At 40.9% G+C, this 12,399-nt stretch overlaps 1 protein-coding gene across 1 annotated transcript in view; it reads left to right on the top strand.

The window, feature by feature from the left end:
* The window catches only part of ARHGEF28 (Rho guanine nucleotide exchange factor (GEF) 28), a gene marked incomplete at its 5' end in the record, with an annotated part of 106,704 nt that overhangs the window by 57,071 nt on the left and 37,234 nt on the right, over positions 1-12,399 (top strand). Inside the window, 5 exons of the mRNA XM_008590079.1 lie at positions 1,092-1,274; positions 5,116-5,247; positions 8,211-8,311; positions 11,289-11,327; positions 11,415-11,462. Coding sequence (XP_008588301.1) covers positions 1,092-1,274; positions 5,116-5,247; positions 8,211-8,311; positions 11,289-11,327; positions 11,415-11,462 — 503 coding nt within the window. The remainder of the gene's footprint in view (positions 1-1,091; positions 1,275-5,115; positions 5,248-8,210; positions 8,312-11,288; positions 11,328-11,414; positions 11,463-12,399) is intronic.

Below are 12,399 nucleotides of genomic sequence, written 5' to 3'. Positions count from 1 at the left end.
TGTCATGAACAGAAGGTTTTGACTTAATGATTAATTATGTGTATCTGATGTCCACTCTGGGTCCACCCTGACTACCCTCCAAACCCCCTCCCAGAAAAAATACCAGCACTAGAAATGCTTAAATAAGATGATTCTCTCCCCTCTTTCATCTTAGTGATTAAAATGTATATAAAAATGCACATAACATACATGAAATGATAATTGTGGGCAGCTGGTGCACATGAGCTTTGGACTTGTTGTTGGATGGTTTAACTATAGGTCCCAGCACTGTCATGTCATTGTTCTGTGACTTTGAACAAGGAACGCAATAGGTCCAGCCTTTTAGTTCCCAAATCTGAAGAAAGGAAATTAGGTTAGCTCAGTGATTCTCAACTCTGGCTAGACATGAGAGTCACTCGGGGAGGTTAAAAATACTGCTGCCTGCGCCCCACCCTCAACCCATTGGGTCAGAATCTGTGGGAAGTGGGGTGTAGACTTGGGTATTTTAAACTCTCCCCAGGTGATTGTAGGTACAGAGAAGACAGAAACCCCGGATTGGGTGCTAGTTAAGGTCCCTTTGAGCTTTAAGAAACATGTTGAAAGCAGAGGAAAATGATGCATACAAAGATGGTCAAAGAAATTAGTTGTTTAGAAACAGAAACAAACCAGTATGTGTGGTGTTGGGTGGCTTCAGGTCTTTGCTAAGTTTCCTCTGTGAGTGTTGGCTTATCAGGGACAGTGCCACCTCAACTTTCGTTCCTGAGCTTAATGTTTCGTCTTAATAGAAGACAGCCTGAATATACAAAGGGTAGATTTGCAAGTCTTTCTAGAATTAGGGGAATGGGAACAGAAACACACATTTGTCAGGTGCCTTATTTACAGAAAGGACAATGGAAGCCGAGAGAGTCATTAAGTCATTTGCTGGAGGCCACAGTCACCGAGTGGAATAGTCAGGATTTGAACCTGGGTCTGTCCCACCCAACAACTTGCGCTTTGCCTTTTAGATCAGACTGCTTGCTAACTGGCAAAATCTTTACCTTGTAACTTGGGTTTTCATATTAGTAGTTGTTTTCATGTTAGTGATAACCTTTTATGGAAATACTATTTTGTAGAAATACTTAGTAACCAAGACCAACAAATTTGCACATATTTGGAGGAGAAGCTGCATATCTATGCTGAACTTGGAGAACTGAGTGGCTTTGAGGATGTCCATCTAGAGCCCCACCTCCTCATTAAACCTGACCCAGGAGAACCTCCCCAGGCAGCCTCACTCCTGGCAGCAGCACTGAAAGAAGGTCAGTGGCTTTGGAAAGGATTTGGTTTGATAAATCCAGATGTTTATTGAGCACCTACTAGTGCCATGCCCTGTGGTCTTGGTGCTGAGGATACAGGAGAACTTATATGCTGGAAACAGCAAAATATCAAGAAATATGTCAGGTTGTATTAAGTGCTATGAAGAAAAATAAGCTGAGTAAGGGGGATAGAGAGTGACGGGGTTGGGACAGTTCTGTTTTAGATAGGCGAGGCCTCCTTGATATTATGCTGTGTAAGCAGACAGGAAGGAAGTGAGAATGCCAAGTGGTATCTGGGGGAAGAGTGCTCCAGACATAGGAAGAGCAGGTGCAAAGGTCCTGAGGCAGATGAGTGCCAGGCTTGTTTGAGGAGCAGCAGTAGAGTGAGGTGTGAGGGTTCGGGGTGGGGAATGGCAGGAGATGAGTCAAGAGTTAACTAGGTCTCAGGTTACATGGATCAAGGTAAGGACTTTAAATTTCTTTCTGGGTGAGATGGGAAGGTATTATAGAGTTTTGAAGTATTATAGAGTGGAGAAGGGGCATGATTTATGTTTGAAAATGGACCCCGTGACTGCTCTGTGGAGAATAGTCTGTAAAGGGGTAAAATGCTGACACTGGTAATATTGAAGTCTAGGGCACAACAACGGGAACTGCTGGCTGAGGTAGGGTGGAGGACAGGCTCGTTGGAGATGAGAGCGTCAAGATGAGAGGCCAGGGTATAGAAGGACTAAGTTCACAGAATTGAGATAACTGAGAATTTTGACAGGATTAGCATTGGAGGGAGGGGGGAACATGTGCCAGGTGCTAAATTGTTCAAGGACAGCAGGCGAGTGTTCGGGGTCTATAGAGGATTGGCAGTGGGCAGGGGAGAGGGACATCGTGAGTGGTCTGATCTGATGGCAGGAGCCTCAAGGGGGAAAGGAGTTTAAGGGAGAGATGAGGGTACTGGCCTGGAAGTGACAAGAGGCACAGAGGTTTTGGCAGGTAAGACAGTCACCACCTGAGAGAGTGACAGGGAATGCAGTTGTTTGGAAGAAGGGTTGGTAAATTGCAGGCCAGGGGCTGAATGCTTCCCACTGCCTGTTTTTGTAAATACAGTTTTATTGGAACCCACACCCTCCTGTTTATGTGTTGTCCGTGGCTGCTTTGTCCTACAGTGGCAGAAATGAACAGTTTTGACAGAGACTGTAGAGCCCACAAAACCTAAAATTTTAAGTGTTTCCTTGCAGAAAATGTTTGTCAAACTCTGGTTTAGAATCTCAGAATATTAGCCTGGAAGAGAATTGAGAAATCATGATTTCTGTCATCTTTATTTGACAGTTGGGGACACTGAGGTCTTGAGAAGGGCATAGAGGTGGTCTGAAATGGGGCCCACTGATAGAATCAATCGTCCACCCATCCATTCATCCATCAAATATTCATTGAGCATCCACCCTGTGCACTGATGCTGATGCTGAGGAAACAGGAATGCTTTCATAAAACTTCTAGTGGGGGGAGACAGACAATAGCCAAGGAATCATAACTTCACAGAGTCACATGAAAATAAGACTGCGGGAGTGGGATGAGGTGAAGGCATTGCTTTTGAGAGGTCAGGGAATACCTCTCCAAGGAAGTTAGTTTTTATTTTATTTTTTAAAGATGACCGGTAAGGGGATCTTAACCCTTGACTTGGTGTTGTCAGCACCACGCTCAGCCAGTGAGCAAACCGGCCATCCCTATATAGGATCCGAACCCGTGGCCTTGGTGTTATCAGCACCACACTCTCCCGAGTGAGCCACGGGCCGGCCCTGGAAGTTATTTTTTAGATGAGGATTGAGAGTTTAGAAGCCAGCTGTCTAGAGATCTGGGGGAGGACCATTCCTGCACAGAGAGAAAGTAAGCACAGAGCCCCTGAGGCTGGGATGCGCGTGGCATGTTCAAGGAAGGAAGAAAGTCCAGGTGGCCGAAGTCAGGGGAGACTGCTGTGACATGAGGTGGTGCGGGCTGGGTGGATGGGGATCAAGTCATTGTAGGCAGTGGTTTAAAAAAAAAAAATTATTCCAAATGTGATGGAATTGGAAACTTTTAGTCATGGCTGTGATATGATCTCATTTGTGCCTTAAAAAAATGCTGCTGCTGAAGGCAGAACAGATTGGGAGGAGACAAGTCTGCCTGCAGATCTGTAGGAAGCACTTGCAGAAGCCGAGATGTGGTGCCCAGGTCTAGACCAGGGCTGTTAGCAATGAAAGTAGAGAGAAGTGGATAGATTCAAGATATATTTTTAGAAATAAAGCCAAAAGGAATCTCAAGTGGGTTGACAAGAACCAGTGACCCCTCATTATCTTTGATAATACCTTTTTTGAATAAGTCATCCACTCTCAATTTCAGCCAGTGGCTTTATCTTGCTCCCTCACCAACACTGTCACAATTCCTGGTTTAAGTCCATCTGCTTCAATTCCTTTGGTTCACCATTGGGTAGAGGTGCTGGAGCAGCAGTGGACCCGGCTGCTCAAGAGAACCAGAGCTGTAGAGGCAGCGCGTGAGCACAGGTTGGGTCACCCACCCCTAAGTCGTTGATCATCAACACCTGGACTGCAGTTGAGCTTGTCAGGGTGAGGTTTATCTTCTGTAAAACAAAAATGAAACACTTTAGTAGTGCACTTTGAGTAGTTCTCCCTAGGTCTTTGCCTGCTGGAGTTGTGGTTTTCCTCTCCTTTCTCCTCTTCTGTCTCTGCCTCTTGAATTCCATCCATCCTTCCAGGTCCTGCTCAGGTTTCATCTCCTTTATGAACTTTTTCTTAATCCCACTAGCTAATATTAGAGCATATAATGCTCTAGTGACTGGATGATAGCACTTAGAGCTGACCACATGCTACCTTGTAGTATACTTAGCTGGACATGTCTCTTTCCTCCTCCAATCTGTGAACTCCCCTTATGAGTTAGCAAGTGCCCAATAGCCCCTAGAATAGACTAATTAAATCATTGGCCAGGGTGTTCTAGAAATACTTGCAGGGTCCTCAAAACTATACTATTCCACATGCTAGTTGAAAACTTTTTATTTTAAACAAAAACTTTGCCTTCTTGGTGTGGTGTTTCCTAAGCTTACCTAAGCTTGGGTACCTAAGAGTAGCCTTTGGTGCTTGTTTAAAATGCATATCCCATTTTCTCCTCTAGAGAATCTAATCTAGTAGGTCTACAGAGAAGATTGGGAATCAATTTTTAAAGGCAAGTTTGGGCAAATACTCTTTTGAAGAATAGCTAATCTTTCTTTCGTTAGCTCCCACATATAGGTGAGAACATGTGGTGCTTCTCTTTCTGTGCCTGGCTTATTTCACTTAATTTTCTCTGAGTTCATCCATGTTGCTACAAATGGTAGTATTTCATTCTTTTTTATAGCAGAGTAGTATTCCATTGTGTAAATATACCACATTTTCCTTATTCGCTAGTCTGATGATGGGCATTTAGGCTGGTTCCAACTCTTGGCTACTAACATTTCTGAGTAACAGGTTTTGAAGTCCTAATGCCTGATACTGTATTTAAATTAATTCAATTACAAGCAGTTTTTCAGCATATTAATTTACTGAAAGTTGCATTTGAGATATATTTATACAATGGGTTTATTCTTTTCTATCGAATTAATTCTCTGTCATAAAATGATGCTAAAAGTATTAGTTTAGATTGCAGGTCTGCAAACTTTTTCTGTAAAGGGCCAGGTAGTAAATATTTTAAGCTTTCCAAGACACAGTCTCGGGTGTGTGTGTGTGTGTGTGTGTGTGTGTCTGTGTGTGTGTGTGTGTGTGTCTGTGTGTATAAACTTTACACATGTGTCGTTTTTAAATTTTATTTTTGCTTTTCTACTCCTTAGCTGAGAGTCTACAAGTTGCAGTGAAGGCCTCACAGCTGAGCGATGTAAGTCAGTCACCCGAGGAAGGTTGTGGAGAATCTGTCTTGACCGACACGCTCACTTCTCCTGACATACCAGGATCGCCTCCTGCTTGTAAGTGAAAACGCAGGCCCGTCGAGCTTAGAGTGTTCACATAGAGTGAAGGTCATGTAGAATAAAGGCAACGGCTCTGTCCCTATTTGGAGGGGACTGAATGTATTTTTTAAAGTTAGAACAATGCTGAGAATAAATATACTAGCTATAAATAAAATATAAATAAAATAACAGCACTGGTGTTCCAAGGACAAGGAGATAAAGACTGGTGGGTGGGTTACACTGCTCTGTTTCCCAGCCAAGCACTGTACCTTCCCCGAACCCTACCTACCCTGCTTCATTTTTGATATGACTTATTGAATAGAGTTTTGAAAGAACTTTTTGACTGTTTGTTTTTTTAAAAAAATAGTCCCTGCAGTTCATTAGGGAGCAAGCCTTTAAATTTAATATCATGTGCATCATTTGAGAAAACGTAACTCTGAAAACTAGAATCTCTCTCACAAATGCGCGTGCACGCCCAAGGTTTGGTGGTTTGGTTTAACCTTTAAGGCAGAAGTGCCAAAAGATTCTTGATCTGTGCCATGATATACTTTAGGTCAGAATTTATTATTTAAAACAGTGGTTTAACATCTTTTAAATATAGAAAAATAGAATGTGGAGAATTGGTTTAGATAATTTCTGAGAACCTAATTATAGTGTTATATGTATAGTTGTAAGCTAAAGACTTAGTTCCATAAAGGTATGCTTTTCATGTATGGTGGTAAGAACCTTACTTCCACAAGGTTTTATATGCGGAAGATAAAGTGTCTTTAGTAGTTAGAGATTGGAGGAGTAAATTATTTTAGAACTTCTTTAAAAACATCCCTTGGTTAATAAAGATATAGAAGGAGCATAGTTTTTTTAATTCTATACATTTTTTTAACAGCACCAATAATTATTTTCCCATTTCAAGTTGTGCTTTATTTAATCCTGGGTTTCTATTTTCAGAATGTGCACGTATGTTTTTCATTTTGACACAGCCTAGATTCATCAGGGGAGTTGTACTGCCCTGGGTGATTTCCTTTTAAAAGAAGAACCTCATTATGCCATTGAGGAAGTTCTATCTAAAAATACATGTAAGGATCTGCTGCGCTCAGCCTCACCCTGGGGACAGCTGGAGAGGCTCCGCTCCTGCAGCTGCTCGGAGCACGTGCCTCCCTGCAGGCCAGGCAGTGAATGTTGTCCCTGTCTGTATCCACATCTTCCGTGACTGGGGAGAGCTCCAAAGGGACACCCATGACATTTGCTTAGACCATTGGGAGGCTCTTTATGGAGTGGTCCGATGTTAAGATCGAGTAGAGGAGGTGCAGGGGCAGGTGGGTGGGGTCCGGTATCCCAGAGGCCTATTCTGTTCTGGGTTGGATAGGAACATGGTGCTACAAGAGTTTGATTCTCTTTATAAAGTTGTTAAGGACAAAAGATTACTCCTAAGCGAAGGTCGTAACTGGATGGGTCAGTTCTGTGACTGACTCTGAGGACGGGTCCTGCTGAGTCAGGCTCGCATCAGTCTGAGGTTATAAACCCAGCAGAGCCCTCTGTTTGCAGTCCTCAGCATGTGGAATCAGGTGGGTGAGTATGATCCACTTCCTGTAAAGTTCTGTCCACTGGAGACCCTCTTGCCCACCCTGAAAGTGAATTCGGGGACATGGGACTTGATCTGCGTTCCCCGCTTCCCCCTCTTTTGATCATCCTCATTCCAACAAGGGAGTGGGGGAGAGAAAGAGAGGGGCTAATTCTTTGCTAATGTCTTCGGCATCTCTTTAAGAATTAGGAATAGTGCCTCATAGTGAAACTAGTTTTTGAGTGACAGAGAAATCTCTATAAAATGTCCCTTCGCTGTAAGTGAATCAGTGCTGGTCAGCTTGGACAAAATGAACTTGGCTTTTAGCGGTTATCATTTGAAGCAGTTTCCACTTAAACAAAAACTTTCTTGTATTAGAAGAGGCCTTTGGAATCCTAGAGGACTCTCATTTTCCAAAGACATTAAATATTTTTATTAATTTAAATAAAGGGGGAAAAAGCATTTTCTTTATTAGAAATAAAGTTTCAAGATGACACTGAATAAAAAATGTTATAAATGGTGTCACACAATGAATATCTATTTCATCAGGTCCTGATTAAACTTGGTTCCAGTGAAATACTATGTGTGAAAGGGCTTTAGAAAGTCTAGTTTTAATTAGTGCAAGGTGAGCATAGTATGTTTTAACTGAGTTCATATGGATAAAGAAAGAAAATCCTGCCAATGGAGATTTAATGGATTAAGTGAAACCTGTATTTGGTACTTACAAATACTTCTGGACTAGTTTCTGTGTTTTCATAAGTTAAATATACAGTATTTATAGTATTTGTGAATTCAAAGCATAAGCAAGAAATGTGAGGGGGGGAAATTTGGAAATTGTTGCATAAATAAGTTGTTCAGAGATAGGGACAGATTCTCTGTTTGTATGACCATGAGACCAGAAGGTATAGCGCCATCAGCCTTCTTAGAACGGCGTCGCCCTCCTGCCCTTGACGACTCCTTCGAAACCTGGTTTATCGTTGCTGCTCTTGCACTGACCACCAGGGAGCCTTTTTACAGACTTGGGTCTGCCAGGAGACCTTGATTTCGTTCTCCAGCACCTGTTTTAAATTTCACTGTCCCCAAGAGGTTTTTTTCCTATTAAGTGAAAGATGTAGAATCTCCCCTCTATATCACAAACAACCCATGAACAAGTCAGTGCAAGAAAGAAGTAAAAATAAAAAGACGGGTGATCGTTCATGCTGTCTGTCGGTTTGGTGTCCGCTAGCGTGTAAGCTCCATGCGGGCAGGGACCGTACATTCTGCTGTTTGCTATTTTACCACCTCATATAAGAGTATTTGATGTGCATTACTTTGTGATGTTTCTTATTTTGAAATATGCATCAGCTGTGTAGAGAAGAACCCAGTCAGCTGGCTGATGTTTGATGTTGTTCTCTCTGTTTCTGTCTCAACGGTGTGCTTCCAGCACTAGTCACAGAAGGGACAGAAAGAAGAGGCTGTTGGGATGTGGATCCCGGGATCCAGGGTGTGGTAACCGACATGGCGGTCTCTGATGCGGGGGAGAAGGTATTGTTAACCGATTTGTTAGTAAACAGCACTGGTTACTTTGTATAATAAAATATCCTCAGGTTCTATTGTGTCAATGACAGTCAGTGGAATGAAAGTGCTTTACTAAACTGTTTTCAACTAATTTAAATATTCATATTTAAACTTTTCTAACTATTGCTTCTTCAAATGTTCTTGCTCTTCCTGTGTCATGCAGGTGTAAACAAAGAAGTAATTGAAAAGTTATTAAAAAAGATTGAAAACTCTCGTGTATATGTGTCTGCGCTCTCTGACTTCTGGTCTTTCTCTCTGCCCTGAAAACCTTTGCTTTTCACCAGCTACGTTTGGCAGCTCTTTGGCTGAGTGGTGGTGCTTGTGCAGCCAGATTGTGCTAATGTAGCTGAAAGGAGTTTTACTTTGGAATATTAATACTGCTTTCACGTTCCTTGACTTTTCTCTCTTTTCAAGTTATTTTCCTGTCACCACCACCCACATTTCACCTACGTTTTTGTGGTAGCTTTTTAATTAACCTGACCAATTTTTGTCTGGGGTGAAGTGGTTCCAAATGCTGCTTTTTTGTTGTTTTTAAACTTACTATATACGTAAGTTATAACTCTCTAAGTTAAATGCATAGAATTTCTGACTAACTTCAAACCAAATTAGATGTCAGACATAGGGAAGGAATAAAATAGGATTCTGGGAGATGGCTAGTCAGCCTCCTTGGAATTGTCAGGGAGCTCAAGATTTTAACATTATCTAAAATAGAATTAAGCACGTTACCAAGTGCCAGTATGTGTCAATGTGGAAAAATGACATATGTCAGATCTTCTCTTAAATATGTAACATATTTGATATATTTTTGTATATATTACATATGACTGAGAAACCAAGTCCAAAGATTTTTTTAAATCCGTAAAAACAGCTGTGATTTAGTGTTCTTTTTAAAACTTCAGAGCCTAAATGAATACAGGAATGCAATATTTTATTCCACTCATTCCAGTTGTAAACTTTCAAAATTATTTCTTAAAGTGTTTCTGCTTTTTGTCCTTTTCAGTGCAGATTTCATTTTTAAGTCTGACATTTGTAACTTTCAACTGCTTTTATGTTGTTAGAAAAGAAAGAAAGAAAGGTTTGGTCAATCGTAGTTTAATCTTGAATGGTAAAGCTGTGGTGGTTCCCACCCCTGAAGTCTTTCCCTTCCATGATTCAGTCACAGATGGATAAGTGAGATTAGGCGTGCAGGTTCCTCTTTGGATTAACCTATCTGGAAAATTTTACTCTTAATAAGACATTTTGAGAGCTAAATGAACTAAGGTACAGGGTAGTATCACTTGAAATCAAACTTTAAAAAAATGTATAATGGGTATTTTGTCATTAGCTTCCCTAATAAGATAAGGCTAGAACAAATTTCTGGAAGAATTAAAAAAATTTGAGTCTGTAACCCAAATGGCAGAAATGCTGTGTAAATCACCAACTGCAGTTATGCACCTTCACCACAAGGTGGCAGACCAACTCCATTAAAGAGATGGTGTGAAATTTCCTGCCCTATTAAACCTAGTGGTTCTGGGGTATGAATAACCACATGTAGCACAATCCAACTCATTTCTGTTTCTAATTTTTATAGAGTATAAAAATTTATACCATATGGTCTTATTACAAAATCAGTGGAGTGTGAATGGGCAAGGGCAGAACCCAAGAGCAGTGAGAACTCAACACTCACTATAGAACAGGGGTTCTCAGCCTGTTAGCTTGCATAGGGTTGGACACAGATCTAATGCCTCAAAACTTCATCTCCTTTTTTAGCCTCTGTCCTTTCTCAATCAGAGGTGCTTTTTAGTAATGAAGTTTTTAATTGGTAGTACAGGCGAAAAGGAGATCTAGCTACCTCATCGTAGCATCATCAGCCTGAACTAATTGAATTTGGTAAAAAGTTCAACGTTATCTGAGAACATTGCCATGGCTGACTGTTTTTTACAGCTTAAAATTAGATCTGCTCAGACAGAGGCAAGCAACATACAGGAGATTGTAGACTCATGGAGGATAGGGAATTTGATGATCTCTCATAGCATAAAGTGTGGAGTTTATAGGGTGATCAATATTTGTTTATTGAATGGAGTGCGATGAAATTCAACTTATAGTTCATTTGTTGAGTGTCCATTACATGCCAGGCATAATTCTTAGGTTTGCAGATAGAGTATTGAATACAGATGAAGGCCTGCTACTAACAGGCTTGCATCCTAGGGAAGGAAGGCAGACAGTAAATGAGTAAACAAATTTAGTTTGATTTCAGAAACTGGAAACCCTAACTATCCACATGTGCCCTTACTGTGTGCTGTGGGAGAGACAAAGAATGAGGTATAGCCTCTGTGCCCAAGGAGCAGATGGTCTACTGTGGCCTCATTCATGGCCTTTGTTCATGATGCTTCTACTAAGGTAGTCACTGGTCCAGTGAACACGATTGTGGTCATATCTGGAGCAGGTCAGCTACGTGCTCCCCTTTGGGCTGTCTCTGGGTCTGGTTTCTTTTCTCAGCCACTGGCTATTTTTACATGATGAATCTCAAACATGGAGACAGGGCGTTAGGGGCCAGGCATGATGTTCTCTAACTTCTAAATCCAGCCTCCAGGATGCGAGGAGTCAGCCTGGCCTGGGAGGGAAGTTCAGCAGGGGCACAGAAAGCTCAGTTTATACTGTGGCTTGCACAAGGTAAACACTGTCACTTAGGGTTTGCAGGGCTTCCTTACTGTCATCCCTTATTGTTTTAAGGGATGGTTGAATAAAAATTGCCATGCATCTCGAACACTGAGTTTGCATGAAGGGGACTCTTGTCTAGTGGTTAATTTTATAGGCTTCTATTTCCGGGAGGAAACTAAGTAACTATAGATGAGGCAATCAAGTTTAGAAGGAGTGAGGTGATTTACCCATTTTGGAACACTGTAGTGCAGCTTTCCAAAAGTAGAGTGGTTGTTCATTTTCTTATGTTTTTTATGTATTTTAGGTGGAATATGGAAGTTTTCCAGGTTCTTCACAGTCAGAGGTGAGCTTCAGTATATTGCCAGCCTCTCTATTTGTGGCTAATGAAAGCCTTTTCAAGAATTTGACACTTAACGGTCTTATTTTTCAGATTATACAAGCAATACAGAATTTAACCCGCCTCTTATATAGCCTTCAGGTAACTACCCTCCTCTAATCTTTGACCTTGTGAATGTTTCTCTTAATACGATTCACTATTCACTTTGACGATTCCCAGACTTGAAAAATTAGAACTTTTGAGAGGTAGTGAATGATCTTAAAAGAATGCCAACCCCTTAAGTGTAATGTGTTGAACTTCACCTGGTTTTGTAATCATGAGCAGCACCACTACATTTTATACCATTCTTCTCTGAAGCCATAAAACAGTTCATATCTTTAAAAAATATTGATGAATGTGATCTGGCTTGATGTACACAATGAAACTCTTAGGTGAGTGTAGCATGACTTCACATTTTCTGGTGAAAACTTAAATTCACACCTAAACATCTTTCAACTTCCACATGTGGCCTGAGGCCTTTAGAGCAGTTAAATAATCCATTTGCCTTGTCATTCTTTTGTTTGTTCAACTGTTCAGCATTTACTGGGTGTCCTCTCTGTGCTGGGCACTGTACTGAGGGCTAAGACACTAAGGCAAATGGGCCACAAAGCCCACCCTTAATTGGCTTACTGTCTTTCAAGGAAAAACAGGCATAAAAGTCATGCTTGTGTTTAGGAAAAGAGGGCTGTATGATCCCATAGGCCATACACAAAAAAGAGGCTCAGTGCATCCAATTGCTTAATTTACTGACTTAAAATATTTTTAAATGTTATGAAAACAATGTTGGTATTATTGAAAATTTTGTAAAACTTTGAGAATTTACTTGAATTATTACTATTATCATGTTAGTGTATATCTCTGCAGATTTTAGAATCGTTTTCTATATAATCTTCTGCAACATGTACCTTTCTGTGTCACCAACTGTTATTTAACAGTAGTTTTTAATGACTGTATAATATTGAAATCTATGGAATTTATCCAATCCCTTATTGTTTACACTTTTGTATTATTAACAGCACTGTAGTGGACATCCTTGTAC

Source organism: Galeopterus variegatus, unplaced genomic scaffold (assembly GCF_000696425.1).
Source record: "Galeopterus variegatus unplaced genomic scaffold, G_variegatus-3.0.2 Scaffold5838, whole genome shotgun sequence".
Taxonomy (NCBI): Eukaryota; Metazoa; Chordata; class Mammalia; order Dermoptera; family Cynocephalidae; genus Galeopterus; species Galeopterus variegatus.
This window is presented reverse-complemented; position numbering and strand designations above follow the sequence as displayed.